At 40.2% G+C, this 23375-nt stretch overlaps 1 protein-coding gene across 3 annotated transcripts in view; it reads right to left on the reverse strand.

Moving 5' to 3' along the window:
- Positions 1–23375, reverse strand: part of CFAP299 (cilia and flagella associated protein 299) — a 650002-nt gene that overhangs the window by 622516 nt on the left and 4111 nt on the right. For all 3 annotated transcript variants that reach the window (XM_020904320.2, XM_020904319.2, XM_020904323.2), the window contains one exon: positions 10914–11044. In XM_020904320.2, the coding sequence (XP_020759979.2) occupies positions 10914–11044 (131 nt within the window). The remainder of the gene's footprint in view (positions 1–10913; positions 11045–23375) is intronic.

The raw sequence follows: 23375 nt of genomic DNA on the forward strand, positions 1-23375 counted from the left end.
TAAAAATTAAAAAAAAATTTTAAAGAAAGAAAAATAAATCTAATCTTCTGAAGAAAAGGGGTATAACTTTTTTAAACATGTGAATTTTATTTGTCTTTTGATTAATCATTAGCTGATGATATTATTATCACCAATATTGGGTTGTGTCAACATAGATTTTTCTGTGACTTTTTGTAGATTAATTCTAAGCTCAAGAGAGGCTAAGATCTATAAATGTGGCAATATTAATAACCTGTCAAATACAAAAAGAATCAATTCATCTAACAATGGGTCCATTTACTCTCTGAGCTAGAATTAATTGCACTTATGAACACACTTACAAAAGTACTCAGCCATGAAATTAAAAAACACTTGCTCCTTGGAAGAAAAGTTATGACCAACCTAGACAGCATATTAAAAAGCAGAGACATTACTTTGCCAGCAAAGGTCCATCTAGTTAAAGCTATGGTTTTTCCAGTAGTCATGTATGGATGTGAGAGTTGGACTATAAAGAAAACTGAGCACTGAAGAATTGATGCTTTTGAACTGTGGTGTTGGAGAAGACTCTTGAGAGTCCCTTGGGCTGCAAGGAGATCCAACCAGTCCATCCTAAAGGAGATCAGTCTTGAATATTCATTGGAAGGACTGATGCTGAAGCTGAAACTCCAATACTCTGGCCACCAGATGAGAAGAACTGACTCATTTGAAAAGACCCTGATGCAGGGAAAGATTGAAGGCAGGAGGAGAAGGGGCTGACAAAGGATGAGATGGTTGGATGGCATCACCGACTCAATGGACATGAGCTTGAGTAAACTCTGGGAGTTGGCAATGGACAGGGAGGCCTTGTGTGCTGCAGTCCATGGGGTCACAAAGAGTTGGACATGACTGAGTGAATGAACTGAACTGAAAGTATAATAATACGGATACATTTGCTGATAGACGTTCCTAAAAAGATCAACACCCTCTAAAATCACTTGCTTGTTGGAGAGAGAGGGAGGGAGGGAAAGATTGGTGGAAAGAAAAAAAGTGAAAAGAGAGGCAGAGGGAAGGAGAGAGGAAAAGTGGAAAAATTGAGAGTGTAATCTCAGTGATGTTATAATATCCAGCTAGTTAATACTGAGCATTTATCAATATCATAATTTGCAGACTCAGATAAGGAGCTTAATCCAGGGACTTGATCAACAAACTCAGAGTGGCTGCTTAGGACCCTCACATGGAGAAAATCATGCAGTTGGTGTATTGAACATGTCATCCCTTAGGGTAAAACAGATGCTCCATTAACAAAGGTACTACTCATTTTGTATCACAATAAGAAATCAAAGCTGATTATCTGAGGTTGAAGGAAGGCATCACAGTAGGAAGTTAGGATGTCTTGCCCAATATCCATACCTGATCCAGTGATCAGACTAGGAAACTCCTGACTGAAGAAGTTACCCTGTCCTAGAGGAATGGACCTGCAACCCAGTATCAAGTATCTGTTGCAATGAGTCCCTCTGTTCTTTGCCCAAGGGATCTTCAACCATTTACTTACATTAATAGACACGAAGGAAAGGAGAACACCCAGACAGTTGGTAGACTACTGCGTGTAGGGTCATAGTTGAGATTGGTATCTGGAGATCCAAAGCATCTTCATGGTCCCACTATTAGAGTGAAGGCATATGGGGAGGAGATAACAGATGGAGTCCTAGCCATTTGACCAAAGGGTCAGTTTACAACAGGTCCACTGTGTTTACTGATGTACCCAGGGATCATTGATCCAAACATCTAATTCAGATTGTCATACTTAGCAACTGGCACAATCCCAAACCTGGATCCTGGAAAATGACTGTAGACTGCCACAAGCCCATTCAAGTCATAGTATTGATTGCATTTGTTGCACTAATTGCTAGAACAAATTATGACTTCAGATACATGGCATATAGCTATTGATTTGGTGAGTGAGTCCTTTTCTATGCCAACTAGGAAATGAGGTCAAAATCAATGAATTCACAATAAACAACAACAATACTCATTCACAGTTTTACCTCAGGGCTATGGTAACTATCCCCTTTCACAATGAAATCTGGGCCAACTGGACATTCCACAGAACATAACACTGATTAACTCCACCAGTGATACCACAGTGATTGAAAGAATGAACAAGAGGCAACCATCACATACCTTTTATAAGACACATGCACTCGGGAGGACAGAGTAAATCCTAAAAACTGTGGGTATCTGCCACTTCAAAGCTTTTCAAGATAAAGACTCCCTCAGTGTAGTAGTGTCTAGGGCTACTACAACAAAGCATTGCAAACTGGGTGGCTTAAAACAACAGAAATTGATCACCTTTATAGACCCAGAAGCTAAAATCCAAACATCAAGATGTATCAGCAGGGTCATGCTTACTCTGGAAACTTTAAGGGAATCTTTCCTTGCCTTTCAAAGTTTTTGCTGGCTTGCTGGAAATCTTTGCCATTTCTTGGTTTGTAATCACTTGAATCCTTAATTGTCACATGGCATTTTCCCTGGGTATCTGTCTTCACATGAAAGTGAAGTGAAAGACTCTCAGTCGGGTCTGACTCCATGGAATTCTCCAAGCCAGAATACTGGAGTGGGTAGCCTGTCCATTCTCCAGCGGATCTTCCCGACCCAGGAATCGAACTGGGGTCTCCTGCGTTGCAGGCAGGTTCTTCACATGGCCATCTTTTTATAAGGACACCAGTCACACTGGATTAGGGGCCCACCCAATTTCAATATGAACTTAACTGATTATGATTTTATTTTCTTAGGCTCCAAAATCACTGAGGACAGTGACTCCAGCCATAAAATTAAAAGATGCTTCCTCCTTGGAAGGAAAACTGTGACAAACCTAGACAGTGTATGAAAAAGTAGAGACATCAGTTTGCCTACAAAGATCCATATAGTCAAAGTGAAAGTGAAAGTCACTGAGTCAACATCCAACTCTTTGCAACCCCATGGACAATACAGTTCATGGAATTCTCCAGGCCGGAATACTGGAGTGGATAGCCTTTCCCTTTCCCAGGGGACCTTCCCAACCCAGGGATCAAACCCAGGTCTCCCACATTTCAGGCAGATTCTTTACCAGCTGAGTCACAAGGGAAGCCCAAGAATACTAGAGCGGGTAGCCTATCCCATCTCCAGCGGATCTTGCCAACCCAGGAATCAAACCAGGGTCTCCCCCATTGCAGACAGATTCTTTACCAACTGAGCTATCAGGGAAGCCCATACAGTCGAAGCTTTAATTTTTCTAGTAGTAACGTGCTGATGTGAGAGATCAAGAGGTGAGTGCTGAAGAATTAATGCTTTTGAATTGTGGTGCTGGAGAAGACTTGAGAGTCACTTGGACAGCAAAGAGATCAAACCAGTCAATACTAAAGGAAATCAGTCCTGAATATTCATTGGAAGGACTAACACTGAAGCTGAAATTCCAATACTTTGGTCACATGATGTGAAGAGCCAACTCATTGGAAAAGACCCTGATGCTGGGAAAGATTGAAGGCAAGAGGAGAAGGGGTGGCAGAGGATAAGATGGTTAGATAGCATCACCAACTCAATGGACATGAATTTGAGCAAACTCTGGGAGATAATGAAGGACAGAGGGGCCTGGTATGCTCAGTCTATGGGGTCACAAACAGTCAGACACAAGAGAGTGACTGAACAAAAACAACTGGTTATATCTGCAATGATCTTATTCCCAAATAAGGTCACCAGCGGTGGTACTGGTGGTACTGGGGGTTAGGATTTCAACAAACCTTTGCTGGAGAATGCAATTCTACCCATAAAACCTAGGAATGTCTGTAAATTACCATGAGAAATAAAATTTTTCCCAATAGGCAGAATTTTTGGTGACACATCTGATCATCTACTTTGTTTTTGTTGTCTGTTTATTTGTTTTTTTGATTGCCCAGCATGTGGGATCCTAGTTCCTTGAGCAGGGATCAAACCCACACCCCCTGCAGTGGAAGCATGGAGTCTCAACCCCTGGGCTGCCAAAGAAGTCCCTGATCATCCACTCTGTGTAGAAGGATAAGGAAAAACAAATGTCCAAAAATTAGAAAAGACTCATGGGCAATGGTGAATGGGCTAACTGGCTGGGCAGGAAACTGGGAAGAAAAAAGGTGGAAACTAAGAATATCTGAGGTGGAGTCACATGGATGGACATAGGGTAATGAGTACAAGTGTGAAGATTTTTATAACACCCATCAAAAACAATGCACTAAACAACCAGACAAAGGGGCTCAGCCACTTGATGTCACTCAGCCTTATCAGCAGTCTTCTCAACACCAGTATGGTAGACACATCCACAAAGTACAACAGGTCAAGGACCCAACAGCAGACTCCACTCACTAAGGCGGATCCAGTTACTCTGCTCCTCCAGGTCCAATTTTCCAGCAAAAGAGACCAATGTTGAGTCTCATGGAAGGTGTTAGTCCTCGAGGAGATCAATGAACTCTTGTTGACAGTTTGACTATGCTGGCTCCTTTTTGTCCCTGAAGGGACAACAACCTACTCCCATGGGAACACCTACCTGTTCCAGATATGAATGTGCTTTTTGCTCCCTACCTGACCTTAGCTGGCACCACTATCTGGGTGCCTACAAAATACCTAATCCACAGGCACGAAATCCAATACAACAGAGCACCCCAACCAGGAAACCCACTGTACAACCAAAAAAGGTGTGAGAGAGAGCTCATAATCATGGGATCCTCTGGCCTAATCACTTCGTGCCCCATCAGAAGTTGTCAGCCTAAAACTGCTGGAATAGCCCACAGGAGGTACAACTGAATCTCCAGCTCAGAGGCAATACCGTTCAAGGACAGGGCGCCGTCTTTGAGAACAGTCTCACCAGGAAAAACAGCGTGTGTCACTGAACTACAAACTCTGACTTCCATGTGAGTGCTCATAAGCTTCTTGTGCCCAGGTCCCAGCAAACAAGATGCAGAGACACTGTCTCGTGAAGAGTTACTCTTGCTGATTGGCAAGGGAGATGGGCCTGCTGTTACGGAGTGGGGATAGAGAGTAACAAGCGACAAACTTGAGTGGCCCTCCCAAGTACCTCTTGGTACTTCCTAACAGAATTTTAAATGAGGATGAGAAATTTAGCAACTTCAACATGAGGACAGTAGGATTACCATGGCCTCCATCATCTTATAGTTGAGACTAACAGAGGTGACAGCTGAAGACAGAGGATACAGGATGAACAGCAGAAGAAGGAGATGATGAGGACCACCTCTGGCCCCCAAACCAACAGCAGTAATGGGGACTGTAGCTCATCCCACTAACTCTCCTCTTGTGAATGACCTTTCTGGGAGAAAGGCCCTTGGTGCTGTGGAAGAGCTGCTCCCTGCAAGTATAAAATGGATCCATACGTCACATGGGGTGAACCGTAGCAGGCATGGGGACACAGCACTCAGATACCCTTGGAAAAAGGCCTCACTGCCTGGCTGTGGGAAGATGCTGAAAGGACAGCCTCCAGCTGTTAACCCTTCTGGGGTCTGTCTCAGTTTCAAGCTGAGATCACATTTGGAAGGCAACCCTGAAGCAATGACTAGACGCAAAAAAGGTACTACGGACCTGAATGTTTCACCCAAACTTTAACAAACAGCCTTTCCTCTGGAGCTTTCTGAGGTGCTGGGAGAGTCTTTGCAACTTTGGTATCAAGAGTCTGACCCTCCAGTCCTCTTGCCTGGAGAATCCCTTGGACAGAGGAACCTGGTGGGCTATAGTCCATGAGGTCATGGAGACAGACACGACTGAGCGACTGACACACACACAAAATTGAGGAGATACTTGATGGTGCAAGGGTACACTTTATCTACTCTCCCATCTCCTGCAGGAAGCAGGATGGGGCAGGCAGCACCTGGGAGGCAGAATGGCTCACCCCCATCCACCATCCCGTCTGGAAGTCTTGGGGCCTCAATGCCTGCAACAGCTGGCCTTGGGCAAAAAAAAAGACTAAGTTGTTTACTGGCAAAAAAAAAAAAAAAAGAAGAGTCTGACCCTGGGTCTTCCCGGGTGGTCCAGTGGCTGGGGCTCTGAGCTCCCAGTGCCAGAGGCCCTGGTTTGATGCCTGGTTGGGGAACTCAATCCTGAATGTTGCAACTAGTTAACTAGTTTGTATGGCACAACTAAAAACATCCTGAGTGCCGCAACCAGGACTGAAGATCCCACATGTGGCGATGAAGACCCAGCACAGCCAAGTAAATACATAAATATTAAAAAAAAGAAAAAGAAGAAGAAGAAGAAGATTCCGACCCTGCTCAGTCCTGCCTCCTCACTTTCCCTTTCACAGGTGTTACTTCCCCAGAAAACCTTCTCTCTTCTGACCCCCACTGTCTGCTTCCTAGAGAAGCTAATGTCAGACAAGCCACAACTCAAGATTTCTTGTTTGAGAGCTATTAAATGTACAAGAATGACTTTAAAAGCATAAACTACTTGAAACAGAGTGAAAAGGTGAAACCATTTTATAGAAATCAGATGTTAACTAGCAGGAAACATTGAACTTACAGAAATACATTTAATTCACTAGCATATGGTATTCCCTTTTGATCATAAAGTGAATCATAAAATAAATTTTGACCTTGTATCTAACTTCATCTGCAGAAAAAGTATGCTATCAATTATTAGATACCTCCAACTCCTATTTTTAAAAACAAATTAAGGAAGAATACTCCACTCAGAAATAGCAGACAGAAGATAAGCTGACGATTGGTTGGAATAAGAAAGGTTGGGGACTTAGTCCAACTTTTTAAATTTAGTCCCCGATGTATTTGAGGATAAAAGAATATAGGGCCTTCTCCAAAATCACTATGCATACATGCGTGCTCAGTCACGTCCAACTCTTTGCAACCCCACGGACTGTAGCCCACCAGTCTTCTCTAGCCATGGGATTTCCCAGGCAAGAATACTGGAGTGGGTTGCCATTTCCTCCTCTAGGGATCTTCCCAACCCAGGGATCGAACCCAGGCTCCTGCATCTTCTGCATTGACAGGTGAATTCTTCACCACTGAGCCACCTGGGAAGCCCAAATCACCACAGATATCCTCTTTATTTCAGCAGGAAAGGTCACAGGGATCCCTATATATTCGGCATCTGAGATGCCTGTCAAGCTCCCTTTATAGGAATTCCCAAAGGCCCATCACAAAGTCTCTCAAGAAGATGGCAACAGCCAAGTAGTACAATTCTCAGTTCCTCCAGGGCTACTACTTATGCCCTCTGTGTTTCAGATTCTGCATTTCAGTAAAAATTAGGCCATTATCTCAGAAGCAGCTTACAGAAGAGCTAATTCATGTCCTAAAAACATAAACTGGCCCAAAGCTAAGAGGCTGATGATCTTACAACCTCATCCAGGACAGTGTTCAAGCTGAGATATAACTACTCAGATATAACTACTAACTAGACCTCAATAATCCAATATTCAACATGTGTGCAAATAGTCAACATCTTTCTCTCTATCACCCATGGAAATCAACTGATCTTCTCACTACAGCTAGAAATTCTCCAGGATTTATGAGGGGAGCTACCTCAGTAAACACCAGCTAAACTAATCCCATCCTTTCTTTTCAACCTTTACAAAAAGTCTCTGCCTTGCAGCTACCCAGCTGGCATGCATCTCAGTGGATGGGGGATGAGAGAAGACGTTTATGTGATAATGAAGCAGAGAGGGCTTTGAAACAAAGGCTGAGGGAGCTAGGAAAAAGCAGAGCCCACCCACCACCACCACTGTCCCCACCACAAATCCAGTAAACGTGGAAATGAGTGACCTCTAGCTGGTACAACTGGGGCTGGGGGGACGTCTTGGCAAGGGACTAGGCACAAATTAAGACAAAGAAGTAGAGAGGAGGATTTGTGAAGAAGGCAAGTTCATCATGAGTTGGGGCAAAGTGAATGTGTGTCCACCTTCACACCCTTGTCTTCCTCACTGACTCCGACTTGCCCTTTAAAAGTAAATTAGCTGACATGCCTTAAGAAGAGCCTTCCCTGTTCACATTCAAAGCTTGACTTAGTACTACTTCAGGGTGTTGCTGTGAGACTTATGATAGCCTATGTTATCTTCTGTTGTAACTGCCTTCCTAAATTGAGATATAATTCACAAACCATAGTATTCAAACTTCCAAGGTACACAATTCAATGGTTCTTAGTACAGTTACAAAGCTGTACAGTCATCACCAATATCTAATTCCAGAACATTCTATCACCCCAGAAAGACAGCCCATACCCACTGGCAATCATTCTTCTTTCACTCTTCCTTCCAGCCCTTGACAAAGACAACCACAAATCTACTTTTGTCCTTATGGATCTACCAATTGTGGACACTTTATATAAACGGGACTATATAATTTATAAACTTTTTACCTGCCTCCTTTGCTAAATCTAATATTTTCAAAGTTTATCCGTGTCATAGCAGAGAAGAATATTTCACTACTTTTTATGACTGAATAATAGTCCATTGTTATCTATGTATACCACAATTTTTTATCCATTCATCAGTTGATGGACATTTGGATTGCTTCCCTTTTTTTCCTTTTTTCCCTCTTTTGTCCATGCCATGCAGCATATGGGATCTTACTTCCCTGGCCAGGGATTGAACCCATACCCCCTGCAGTGAAAGCTCAGAGCTTTAACCACTAAACCACCAGAGAAGTCCCGGAATTTCTGCCTCTTTCTGGCTGCTGTGAATAATGCTGCTATGAACACTGGTGTATAAGTTTTTAAGTGGACCTAAGTATTCAATTCCCTTGGATATACACTTAGGAGTGGGATTACTGGGTCATATGGTAACAATTTGAAGAACCACCAAACTATTTACCATTGTATATCCCCACCAGCAACATCACTGTCTTTTCTTTATCCAGCCCTCAATTTTCTGGAGGGCAGAGGACTAACAAGTCTTCTATAATAGCCCCCGCACCTAGTATAACACCTAGGGCAGCATGGTTATCTATGAGTATTTGTGAAGTGAACAACTAAGGAATTTGTTTTAAACTTGTGCTTTCTTCCAGCAAAATACTCTCTCCCAATATCTTTAACCAGCCTCTTTTATCTATTCTAAGAAAACGACATACTCTTAGGTGCCAGCAATTCTTGAAATGGGTGGTCTATGATTGCTGGAGAGTAGGATTGTGACCTGCATGGGGCTGCTCACCTGAACATTAGAGAAGCTAAGATAATCTCATAGTAGAATCACATGTTTTCAAGTTGGTACCAGTTGGCGGGCAGGCAGATGTTCATGCATATTTTCAAAGTGAACCTCAGCAAAATAGGTACAGGACATGTTTGGTGTCCAGACTCTGCTGGCCCTACTGCCAATAACACTACAATGAACCTGGGTAGAGAAGGGAACAAGATAACTCCCACATGGGGCAAAAGGAAACATATGGGGCCCATCCCGTATGTGGGTAGCCATTCCCTTCTCCAGAGGATCTTCCCAACCCAGGGATCGAACCCAGGTCTCCCGCATTGCAGGTGATTCTTTACCAGCTAAGCCACAGGGGAAGCCCAAGAATGCTGGAGTGGGCAGCCTATCCCTTCTCCAGCAGATCTTCCTGACCCAGGAATTAAACAGGGGTCTCCTGCACTGCAGGCGGATTCTTTACCAACTGAGCCTTCACAGAAGCCCCAAATGAGTGTGGAAGCAGATTCATTCTCAGAATCTCCAGAAAAGAACTCAGTCTAGTCAACACCGGGATTTCAACTTTGGGATACAGAGAGCAGAGAATCCAGCCAAGCCACTGTACTCTGATTTCTGACCTACAGGACAGTAAATAAATACATTTGTGTAGTGTTCAACCACTCAGTTTGTAGCAATGTGTTATGACAGCAATAGAAGACTAATATATAACTGAATGTCAGCATATTAAATTCCAATATTCTATGGTCCTGAAGTACGAGAACCACTACTTTAATGGAAAGATTCATTAAAATTGCACATTTCCAGGACAGACTCACAGTCCACTACCAAATGTTATTTTTATAGCAAATCCATGGGAGACTTCTACTTGTAATTACTGAGTATTCTTTTACATGTCACCTAAGAATAATGTGGGCTTCCCTGGTGGCTCAGTGGTAAAAACTTTGCCCGCCAATGCAAGATATGTGGGTTCAATCCCTGGGTCAGGAAGATAAAGTATTCTTTTCTTTAATTTATTTGTTTTTTAACTGAAGGATAATTGCTTTACCAAATTTTGTTGTTTCCTGTCAAACATCAACAAGAATCAACCATAGGTAGGGAAATCCTATGGACAGGAGAGCCTGGCAGGCTATGTCTATGGGATCAGAAAGAGTCAGGCATGAGTTAATGACTAAACAACAACAGCAAGAATAATATACCAATTTCTAAGTAATTATCTTCTCCAACATTTACCACTTTAGCATTAACTTTTAAAAAGAAAATAGATAATTACTTGTCAAGTCTTTTTCAAATTGTCTACTTGTTTATTCACTTTAGATGTACATCTCTTTCCTAATACATTTAATGTATTTTATTAAATTCACATTTCATATAACCAGGTATGACTCACATTAACAAAAGTCAGTGATTGTTAATAGAATCCAGTGAATCAGTGTTTATAAAAACATGAGAATGTAAATGAAGCCAAAGATTTACAGGCCTCAAAAGTACAAAGGCAAAAATCACTCGTAGTTTTTGTGTAAAGCCAATAATATAGAACTGTGTTATAATAGGACTTTATTGGTATGGTGACCATATTTCAGTATCGATATTTTTTAAATTAGTAGCTCACAGTTGTTTGTGGCTTTCTTGCAACCATACAACACTTCCTCCAATCCCTAATCTGCACGACACATGCTTAGAATATTCCGAGTTCTACCGGTTCCAACTAGTGCTTCTAAATTACCACAATGCCAACAAAACGGGATTTTCAGACTCTGCAAAATGTAATATAAAATCAGTTTGGAACACGGACACTTACTTTTTCTGAGTTCTTTCAGCCAACCTTGCAATCTCTATAGCTGCCTTCCTTGCTTCAAAATCTTCTCTTCTCACCACCTCTCCAGTACCTCGGTAGCCTAGCTCCACCAACTGGCGGGCCAGACCTTCATCCTGAAAAGATCGATTGTTAGGTTTGTGGATGAATGAGACATTTTATCAATGTATACTGAATAACTGTTTCAAATGAAAAAGCAAATGTGTTATTTAAATATGAGACAAGATATGTTAGACATGAAAAGTTAGAATTCTTTCCAACAATAATTTTATAAACATCTGATTTGTCATCCCTTTCCCAAAGATGTAGGATGGGAAAAAAATAATAATAACGTCACACACTAAATTTTCTCTAAGGGATTGGAAGACAAAAGTCTGTTATGTTTTTAATCAATTTATGAGAAGAGCTGTAGATAATTAATAAAGTATCCTTAAAACAATAAAACTAAGAGACAATAGTATTTATACAAGAAAGACTTTATAAAAAGTAATTGCACAAAAGAGAAAACTGGGTTGCTTTCAGAAAGTTCAATACTTCAGAGAAGTATTGAAGTACTTCAAGTACTTCCTTGAAGTCAATTAACTGATGACACAGGGCATTACAACTTCAAATACAAAGCAAAGAGCAGATGAATTTCCTGTTTGAGTAGAAGGATATTGTTTCCATATAATGTCGGTACCAATAAAAACATAGAAGTAGAAACCCAAGATGACCACAAAAAGCTTCAAGCTGAAAAAAAAAATATTTCCCTACAATTCTCTGGACCTTTTATATTTCAGTTCAGTTCAGTTCAGTCGCTCAGTCGCGTCCAACTCTTTGAGACCCCATGAACCACAGCACGCCAGGCCTCCCTGTCCATCACCAACTCCCGGAGTCCACCCAAACCCATGTCCATTGTGTCGGTGATGGCATCCAACCATCTCATCCTCCGTCATCCCCTTCTCCTCTGGCCCTCAACCTTTTCCAGCATCAGGGTCTTTTCAAATGAGTCAGCTCTCTGCATCAGGTTACTTTAAAAATTGTCACACATATTTCTGTTACTTGCATAGCATATTCAAAAAAAAGCAGCATCTCCCCATTGAAGAGGTAATATTTTACTTGAAGTTACTAATATAAAGGCTTACGTATTACTTGCGTGTGCATGCACACTAAGTCACTTCAGTTGTGTCTGACTCTGTGTGACCCTATTAACACTAGCCCACCAGGCTCCTCTGTCCATGGAATTTTCCCAGCAAGAACACTGGAGTGGGTTGTCATGCCCTCCTCTAGGGGATCTTCTGGAGCCAGGGACCAAACCCATGTCCCTTACATCTCCTGTACTAACAGGAGGGTTCTTCACCACTAGCGCCACCTAGGAAACCCGTATGACATAACAATATGTATGTTAACATTTTACATTATCCCCTATATTACCATCTTAATTAAGCAGAAAATTTCTGTAATATTGTGAAAATAGCATTTATTTTATTGTTACAGACCCTCACTTAATACATCACTGCTGAATGCAAGAACTGTCTCAGTTTAGTTCAGTTCAGTTGCTCAGTCGTGTCTAACTCTTTGTGATCCCATGAACCGCAGCACTCCAGGCCTCCCTGTCCATCATCAACTCCCGGAATTCACCCAAATCCATGTCCATTAAGTTGGTGATGCCATCCAACCATCTCATCCTTAGTTTTGCCCTTCTCCTTCTGCCCTCAATCCTTCCCAGCATCAGGGTCTTTTCAAATGAGTCAGCCCTTCACATCAGGTGGCCAAAGTACTGGAGTTTCAGCTTCAGCATCAGTCCTTCCAATGAACACCCAGGACTGATCTCCTTTAGGATGGACTGGTAGGAGTCCAAGGGACTCTCAAGAGTCTTCTCCAACACCACAGTTCAAAAGCATCAATTTTTCGGCACTCAGCTTTCTTTATAGTCCAACTCTCACATCCATACATGACCACCGGAAAAACCATAGCCTTGACTAGACAGACCTTTGTTGACAAAGTAATGTCTCTGCTTTTTAATATGCTGTCTAGGTTGGTCATAACTTTCCTTCCAAGGAGTAAGCGTCTTTTAATTTCATGGCTGCAATCACCATCTGCAGTGATTTTGGAGCCCAAAAAAATAAAGTCAGCCACTGTTTCCACTGTTTCCCCATCTATTTCCCATGAAGTGATGAGACCAGATGCCATGATCTTAGTTTTCTGAATGTTGAGCTTTAAGCCAACTTTTTCACTCTTCTCTTTCACTTTCATCAAGAGGCTCTTTAGTTCTTCTTCACTTCCTGTCTAGCAGAATTAAAATGAGAAAACTTAATTCATGGTTAATAATCTATTCAACCTGCAGTGGCTAAAGTTCAAATTACTCAAACAAAATAAAAAATCCAGATACTATCAACGTGGAAAACCTGACTACTTTACTTTGCTAAACACTAAAAGCAAATACTGAAACCTGTGTAGCAATATGGGTACATTTGCCAAGAGAAGACAATGCAAAGCATCAGGGCTTGCCAGGGTTCGTTCTTTCTTGACTTGTTCCCCTGCTCACTATACTCTATCCCAGGCTACTGTCCTCTGAACCACAAAACTGAGCAAATGCCTCCACCTAGTGGAGTGAACACTTAATAGAAAAGGGATGCAGATTTTGAGTTTGATTTACAAAAAATGAGATGACTTGAGTATAAATTTTCTTAAATACATTACTAAAAGTGAGCTCAAGGGAAGAATTCTTAGCTGAGCTCTGTGAGACTGTGGGGTTCTTCTAGCAGCAGAACATAAGTTGCTTGTGGTCAACAGAGCATTTTATATAATAAAGACCATTAAAAAATTGCTGTATTGACTAGTTCTTCTTGTTCTTTTTCCTACACCTCTTTCTGCTCTATACCACAGCCTGCTATGGAACTGACCAGCCAGGTATAAGGAGCCATAGTTCATCACATATAACTCATCAGTGATTGAATTAAACCCAACCCAACTACAGTATTAATTTTGCATATGGAGTGAATTATGTATTGTTGTGTACCCTACCAGAGTCACACTGAATCATTTGGATAGTTCTGTGTTCATTGACACTATGTTGTTCAGTCACTAAATCATGTCTGACTCTTTATGATCCCCATGGACTGCAGCATGCCAGGCTTCTCTGTCCTTCACTATCTCCTGGAGCTTACTCAAACTCATGTCCATTGAGTCAGTGATGCCATCCAACCATCTTCTTGGTCATCCCCTTCTCCTCCTGCATTAAATCTTGCTGAGCATCAGGGTCTTTTCCAATGAGCCAGCTCTTCGCATAAGGTGGCCAGAGTACTGGAGCTTCAGCTTCAGCATCAGTCCTTCCAATAAATATTCAGTGTTGATTTCCTTTAGGATTGACTGGTTTGATCTCCTTGCAGTCCAAGGGACTCTCAAGAGTCTTCTCCAGCACCACAGTTTGAAGGCATCAATTCTTTGGTGCTCAGCCTTCTTTGTATTGTAACAAATGACAAGATCAAGTAGAAAGTTGAAGTTGTTTCCCCACTTAACCATAACCATGTTCTAACTGGTGGAGTCACAAATCATCTCTCTACTTTAAATGGTTAATCATCCTTAAATAACTTATCTTTAAAGAAACAGAAATAAAATAGTTTTATTCACTCACATATTCATTCATTCATTTGCATTTCTGGTGATTTTCATTATTTTGTGTAGATCCAAGTTTCTTACAGAAACACGACTTTTCTTCTACCTCAAAAACTTTAACAATTCTTGTAGGAAAGGTCTGCTAAGGGACTTCCCTAGTGGTCCAGTGGCTGAGACACCATGCTCCCACTGCAGGGAGCCCAGGTTCGATCCCTGGTCAGGGAACTAGATCCCACATGCTGCAACTTAGGTGCTCACATGCCACAACTTGTTGAGTTCACGTGCCCTTGTGTCGCAGTTAAGACCTGGCACAGCCAAATAAATAAAATAAATATTTTTTTTAACAGTCCTGCTAACAACAAGTTATCTTGGCTTTTTTTTTTTCACTAAAGAAAATATTTATTTCACCTTAATTTTTTCTTCAAATTTTATTGAGATATAATTGACATACAGCACTATATAAGTTCAAGGTGTATAGTATAATGATTTGATTTATATACACCATGAAATGATTACTGCAATAAGTTTAGTTCACATCTATCTCATACAGATACCAAATCAAAGAAAAAGAAATATATATATATTTTTTCCCTTGGGATGAGATCTCTTAGGATGTACTCTCAACAACTTTCATATATGATATAAGTGAGTGAAGTGAAAGTCACTCAGTCCTGTCCAACTCTGCGACCCCATGGACTGTATTCAGTTCAGTTCAGTTCAGTCATTCAATCGTGTCCAACTCTTTGCAACCCCATGAACCACAGCACGCCAGGTCTCCCTGTCCATCACCAACTCCTGGAGTCCAAGCAAACCCATGTCCATTGAGTCGGTGATGCCATCCAACCATCTCATCCTCTGTCATCCCCTTCTCCTCCTGCCCTCAATCTTTCCCAGCATCAGGGTCTTTTTAAATGAGTCAGTTCTTCACATCAGGTGGCCAAAGTATTGGAGTTTCAGCTTCAGCATTAGTCCTTCCAATGAACACCCAGGACTGATCTCCTTTAGGATGGACTGGTTGGATCTCCTTGCAGTCCAAAGGACTCTCAAGAGTCTTCTCCAACACCACAGTTCAAAAGCATCAATTCTTCAGCGCTCAGCTTTCTTTATAGTCCAACTCTCACATCCATACGTGACTACTGGAAAGTAGTAAGTCCATGGAATTCTCTAAGCCAGAATACTGGAGTGGGTAGCCTTTCCCTTCTCCAGGGGATCTTCCCAACCCAGGGATCGAACCCAAGTCTCCCGCACTGCAGGTGGATTCTTTACCAGCTGAGCCACCACAGAAACCCAAGAATACTGGAGTGGGTAGCCTATCCCATCTCCAGCGGATCTTCCCGACCCAGGAATCAAACTGGGATCTCCTGCACTGCAGGCAGATTCTTTACCAACTGAGCTATGACATAAAGCAGCGTTAATTATATTTGTCATGTTGTACATTATATCCCTAGTACTCATTCATCTTATAATTGCAAGTCTGTACCTTTGCACTGCCTTAATTTAATTCCCCCTCCCTCCACCCTCCTCAACCTCTGGTAACCACAAATCTGATCTCTTTTTCTAAGAGTATGTTTCTTTGTTTGTTTTTAAAGTACATTGACCTACAACACTGTTAGTTCCAGTTACACAGCACAGAGATTTCATATTCTTGTCAAATAATAACCATGATATCTAGTTAACAAATATCTCACCATACAAAGATATCACATAGTTATGGACTCTATTCCCCACACTGTACATTTCACACCCATAACTCACTCACTTCTGCGCACCTGGAAGTCTGCACCTCTTAATATCCCTCACCTATTTCTCTCCTCTCTCCAGCTCATTCCCCTTTGGCAATCACCTGTTTATTCCCTGTATCTATGACTCTACTTATGCTTTGTTAAATATATCTGTTCATTTGTTTTGATTTTCTAGACTCTACATATAAGTGAGATCATGGAGTATTGGTCTTTGTCTGTCTGATTTATTTCATTTAGAATAATGCCCTCTAGGTCCATCCATGTTGGCAGAAATGGCAAGATTTCATCCTTTTTTATAGCTGAGTAATATTTTATTGTAACCACATCTTTATTCATTCCTCTGTTGATGGAACTTAGGTGTTTCCACATCTTGGCTAGTATAATTATGCAATGGACATAGGGGTGCCTATGTCTTTTTGAATTAATATTTTCATTTTCTTTGGAGTAGAATTGCTGGATCATATAGTAGCTCTAGTTTTAAATTCTTGAGGAGTCTCCATACTCTTTTCCACAGTGGCTGCAGCAATTTACATGCTCTTCAACAGTGCATAAGGGTTCCCTTTTCTCAACAACCTCATCAGTATTTGTTATTTGTTGTCTTTTTCATAACAGCCATTCTGAAATTTGTGAGGTGTTACCTTGTGGTTTTGATTTGCATTTCCCTGATGACTAGTGACACTGAGCAACTTTTCATGCATCTGCTGGCCATGCGTGTATCTTCTGTGGAAGAATGTATATTCTGATTATCTGTCATTTCTTTAATCATTTTGTTTGGGTCTTTCTGACATAGAATTGTATGAGTTCTTTGTATATTTTGGGTATTAACCCCTTCTTAAATGTATCATCTGCAAATATCATCTCCCATTCAGTAAGTGGCCTTTTTGTTTTGATGATAGTTTCTTTTGCTATGCAAAAGCCTTTTAATGTGATGTAGTCCCATTTGTCTATTTTTGTTTTTCTTGCCTGGGGAGATATTTCCAAAAATATATTTCCCAGACTAATGTAAAAGAACGTACGGGCTATGCTTTCTTCTATAAGTTTCATAGTTTCAAGTCTTGCATTTAAGTCTTTAATCCATTTTGAATTTATTTTTGTACATAGTATAAGAAAGTAGTCCAGTTTGACCTTTTTGCACACAGCTGTCCAGTTTTCCCAAAAGCATTTATTGAATAAGCTGTCTTTTTCCCATTGTATATTCTTGTCTTCTTTGTCATATATTAATTGCCCACTAAAGTCTGGGTTCATTTCTAGGCTCACTCTTCTGTTCTATTGATATCTGTCTGCTTTTGTGCCAATACTATATTATTTTGATTACCATAGCCTTGCAGTTTAATTTTAAATCCAGTTCTTTCTATATTAAGATTGTTTTGGATTTTTGAGGTCTCCTGTGTTTCCATAAAATTTTAGAATTTGTGCTAGTTCTATGAAAAATCCCACTGGTATTTTAACAGGGATTGCATTGAATCTGTAGATTGTCTTGGGTAGTACAGTCATTTTAACAACATTAATTCCTCCAATCCATGAACACTGTGTATCTTTCCATCTGTTTGTGTTGTCTTTAGTTTCCTTCATCAGTGTCTTATGGTTTTCCAAGTACAGGTAACCTATCTCCTTAGTTAAATGCACTCTTTAAGTATTCTGTTCTGTTTGATGCAGTTACAAACAGGATTGTTTTTTTCAGTTTCCTTTTCAGCTGAGTCGCTGTTAGCATATGGAAAAGCAACAGGTTTCTGCATATTAATTTTGTATACTGTAACTTTACTAAATCTTATGATGAGTTCTTGTAATTTTCTGATGGTGTCTGAGGATTTATCGGGGCTTCCCTGGTGGCTCGGATGAGAAAGAATCCACCTGCAATGCTTCTTTGGCAGCTCAAACAGCAAAGAATCTGCCTGCAATGCAGAAGACCCAGGTTCAATCCCAGGGTTGGGAAGATCCCCTGAAGAAGGAAATGGCAACCCATTCCAGTTTTCTTGCCTAGAGAAATCCATGCACAGACGAGCCTGGAAATCTACAGTCCATGGGGTCGCAAAGAGTTGGACATAACTGAGTGACTGACTAACACTTAGGATTTATTATGTATAGTATCATGTCATCTGCAAAAAGTGGTGGTTTTACTTCTTCCTCTCCAATTTGTATTCTTTTTATTTCTTTTTCTTCTCTAATCGCTATGACTAGGATTTACAATACTATGTTGAACAAAAGTGGCAAGTGTGGGCATCCTTCTCTTATTCTGACCTTAGATAAAATGCCTTCAACTTTCTACTGTTAAGTATGATGACAGCTGTGGGTTTGTCATATATAGCCTTTATTATTTTGAGGTCTGTTTCCTTTATATCAACTTTGTTGAAAGTCTTTATCAGAAATGGATACTGAATACTGTCAAAGCTTTTTACTACAACTATTGAAATGATCATATCCTTTTCATTCAGCAATTTGTTAATAACATATTAATAAATTGTTGAATGAAATTTGATTAGTGAATATTAAGCCACTTTGATTGATTAGTGAAAATTGAACCATCCTTGTATCTCTAGAATAAATCCCATTTGACCATGGTGTATGATCCTTCTAATGTATTATTGAATTCAGTTTGTTAATGTTTTGTTGAGGATTTTTGAGGATATTGATCTATAATCTTCTCTTTTGTGTGTGATATCTTTGTCCAGTTTTGGTATCTGGGTGATGTTGGCTTTGCAAAATGAGTTTGGAAGTATTACTTCTGCTTTAATTTTTTGAAGTGTTGAAAGGGATTGGAGTTAACTCTTTTCCAAATGTTTGGTAGAATTCACCTGAGAAGCTACCTGCTCCTAGACTTTGTTTGCTGAGAGTTAGTTTATTACTGATTCAATTTCATTACTGGTAATTGGTCTGTTCATATTTTCTGTTTCTTCCTGTTTCAGTCTTGAGAGAGTGTACATTTCTAGGAATTTGTCCATTTCTACAAGGTTGTCCATCTTATTGTCATACAGTTATTCATAGTAGTCTCTTAAACAATCATTTGTATTTCTGCAGTATCAATTATAACATTTCTTTTTTTATTTTTTATTTTATTCTCTTGGGCCTTCTCTTTTACTTGAGCCTGGATAGAAGTTTATCAATTTTATTTATCTTTCAAAGAAATAACTTAATTTCATTGATCTTTGCTATTGTTTTTCTAGTCTCTATTCACTTATTTTTTGCTCTGGTCTTTATGGTTTCTTTGTTTCTACTCAGTTCAGCTTTTGTTTGTTTGTCTTTTGCTAGTTTCTTAGGTGCAAGTTTAGGTTGTTTATTTGAGCTTTTTCTTGTTTCCTAAAAAGCTTCTTTCATTATACACTTCCCTCTTAGAACTGCTTTTGCTTTCATCACCTAGATTTTGGATTGCTGGTCTTCTCTTTGATTTTTTACAGGAACTTTTTGTTTTCTCTTTGATTTCTTCAGTTATGCCACTTAATTTTTGAAAGATTTTTGCTGGATTAGTGTTACAGGTTGACTTTTTAACCTTTCAGCACTTTAGAGAATGTTATCGCATTGTCCCATGGCTTGTATTATTTCTGATGAGAAGTGCAATCTTTCCTGTCTGAGTCCATCCTTGCATTCCTATGATAAACCATACTACTTAACAGTAGTATTTAGCAGTCTCTGGATAAACTGTGGAAAATTCTGAAAGAGATGGGAATACAAGACCACCTGACCTGCCTCTTGAGAAACCTATAGGCAGGTCAGGAAGCAACAGTTAGAACTGGACATGGAACAACAGACTGGTTCCAAATAGGAAAAGGAGTACATCAAGGCTGTATATTGTCACCCTGCTTATTTAACTTACATGCAGAGTACATCATGAGAAATGCTGGGCTGGAAGAAGCACAAGCTGGAATCAAGATTGCTGGGAGAAATATCAATAACCTAAGATATGCAGATGACACCACCCTTATGGCACAAAGTGAAGAGGAACTAAAAGCCTCTTAATGAAAGTGAAAGAGGAGAGTGAAAAAGGTAGCTTAAAGCTCAACATTCAGAAAACTAAGATCATGGCATCTGGTCCCATCACTTCATGGGAAATAGATGGGGAGACAGTGGAAACAGTGTCAGACTTTATTTTGGGGGGCTCCAAAATCATTGCAGATGGTGACTGCAGCCATGAAATTAAAAGATGCTTACTCCTTGGAAGGAAAGTTATGGCCAACCTAGACAGCATATTAAAAAGCAGAGACATTACTTTGCCAACAAAGGTCTGTCTAGTCAAGGCTATGGTTTTTCCAGTGGTCATGTATGGATGTGAGAGTTGGATGGTGAAGAAAGCTGAATGCAAAAAAAAAAATTGATGCTTTTGAACTGTGGTGTTGGAGAAGATTCTTGAGAGTCCCTTAGACTGCAATGAGATCCAACTAGTCCATCCTAAAAGAGATCAGTCCTGGGTGTTCACTGGAAGGACTGATGCTGAAGCTGAAACTCCAATACTTTGGCCACCTCATGTGAAGTGTTGCCTCATTGGAAAAGACCCTGATTCTAGGAGGGATTGGGGGCAGGAAGAGACGGGGATGACAGAGGATGAGATGGCTGGATGGCATCACCAACTCAATGAACATGAGTGTGAGTAAACTCCTGGAGTTGGTGATGGACAGGGAGGCCTGGCGTGCTGCGATTCATGGGGTCGCAAAGAGTCAGACACGACTGAGTGACTGAACTGAACTGAACTGATCTATTGTTTCTTATCATATTCCTAGATTCATTTCTCACTCAGTTAATAAGTAAAATTAGTCTTTAGCTTTCCATTTTGTGCTATCATTTTCTGGATTGATATCAGGGTTACACAAGTCCTATAAATGATTTAAGAAAATTACATGCTTTTCTTTTTATAAATTTTTAATTATACAAGTCAGACTTAAATTCACTCTCCTTGTAAAAAAGTAAAACGTAGCAGATGCAGTGAATCTGTATTCTGTCAACTTAGCTAAGCTAAGCTAGAGTTTGGTTCCATAATTTTCCTTCCTTAGTTACTTACAGGATAGGTTAGACCACAAGAGACATTTGCAGTAGATTTGGATGATAGAAGAAGAGCAGCCATATTGTTCTCGCTCTTACGGGATCCTCTCCTTTACTTCCTCCAACTCCTGGGTCAGGAGCATGAGTATGTTTAGCTCTGTAGCTAAAGATATTAGCTTCTTTTGCAGATCTAATACGATCAAAGTTTGGAGTGTAGAAGAGGTGAGGGCCTGATCCAAGTTCCAGTTTGTCCTTATGAATTCTAGCATATTCTTACAGGTCCATTTCCCCTTGTTTCCCCCATGCCTCATGTAACTTTACTTCCTGGCTGTCTGTCCTAATGACTTCAGGTTCCAGACACTAAAGAAACAGCCCTTTATCAACCATTTAAACAGTTCTCATAATGGTGTAGGGGAAAATATCTATAAAAATGTAAACATACATGACACACATATATTCACATCTACGTGTGTGTGTGTGTGTCCATGTTCTGCTTCTCTTATTGAACTCTGAATGAGTCACAGTTGGCTACTGGCAACGATTCCAGAGGAATGGAAATTTAAAGGACAGATTCTCTGAATGGTTCTAGTTTACTTAGAATTGGTTCTCTGATCTTATTAAAAGTATTACAAGCCCTGTTTATAGTAGAAAAGATTATGCTGTAGTCAGTTAAGTGCAGAGGTTGGTTCTCTGATCTTATTAAAAGTATTACAAGCCCTGTTTATAGTAGAAAAGATTATGCTGTAGCAAGTAAAGTGCAGAGGACAAATTATTTAATTTATCAACTTTACAGACCTGCAATGAAGCCAGGGCTTTGGGTAACCAAGTGTTTTCTGCCAGAGGACAATTTAGTGGCAATAAGAAAGATAATGGCATTGGTTCCATCTAAGTGTATTGAAGGTTATGGGAAAAGAAAATGAAAAGCCCAAGGCTTAGGGATTAACCAGCCACTTGGTAGCAGGTTAGTTACACATGACTACCTCCATCATGAAAGGGGAAAACATTTGATTTAGTTTCATGATATTTAAAAGCTTTTCTCCAAGACAAAAAAAAAATACTCCATAGGCCATTAGATAGTGGAGCAGACTTATGACTACAGCCAGAAGAGGCAAACCCATTACTAGCAAATGTATCTGTTCCTATCAGGTTGAATTGTTGACCTTTCCAAAGTTGAAGGGGCCCAATGTGGTCAATTTGCCACCGAGTGGTTGGCTGGTTCCCTTGAGAAATGGTGCTATATTGTAAGTACTCAACTTGGTTGTTGACGGTCAAATGCCTGTCATTTGAGTTGGATATTCAGCTACATCAGCCTTTGCAAGAGGGCACCCATGCAACTGGGCCCATGTGTAGCCTCCGTCTTCCTCCATGTGCCCATTAGGTCAGCACTAAAGTGGCCAATGAAAGAAGTTGGCTGACAGCAAATGGCTTAACTAGTATCAAATTTAAAAGTAAATTTCTTTACCATTCCCCCAAACATAGTCATCATTTTCCATTTTGGAGACCTTTGAAATTATGGTTGATATACCACAAAGTATTAATTTCTCACTCCTAATCAACGTCAATAAGCTTCATTGCTAACTCACATGAAAAACTCTGCCTTAAAAAAAATCGAAACCTTTCATAACAATATTAAGCTTAAGCTTGGCAACTGTGCACATGTGCTACAAAGATAATTATATCCTATTGGGATATTTATTGTCTATATTTCATTCTTGTTTATTTAGATACTCAAAAATTTAGATGCAAACATTGTTTGGCACCACTACTTTCTTCCCCTTATTTATTTCAGTGACTTCCATGCGAGGCATAAAACTGAACCTTCATGATTTTAATTTTATATTATCCGTATAAAATGTTAAAAGCTTGATTTTGAAGTCAGAAAATATGTTGGAAATACCACCTGGCTTTTTTTAACACATAATTCCAGAAAGATCAAATTTTCTGCCCAAGGTCACACAATTTGTTCATGGAAAAGATGGGACTAAAGTGAGATGTTTCTACTTCCTTAAAATTATGTTCCTGGACTTCCCTGGTGGCACAATGGGTAAGAATCCACCTACCAATGTAAGGGACACAGGTTCAATCCCTGACTGGGAAGATTCCACATGCCTCAGAGCAACTAACCCCATGAGCCACAACT

The sequence above is a fragment of the Odocoileus virginianus genome, chromosome 29, assembly GCF_023699985.2.
Source record: "Odocoileus virginianus isolate 20LAN1187 ecotype Illinois chromosome 29, Ovbor_1.2, whole genome shotgun sequence".
In the NCBI taxonomy this organism is placed as follows: Eukaryota; Metazoa; Chordata; class Mammalia; order Artiodactyla; family Cervidae; genus Odocoileus; species Odocoileus virginianus.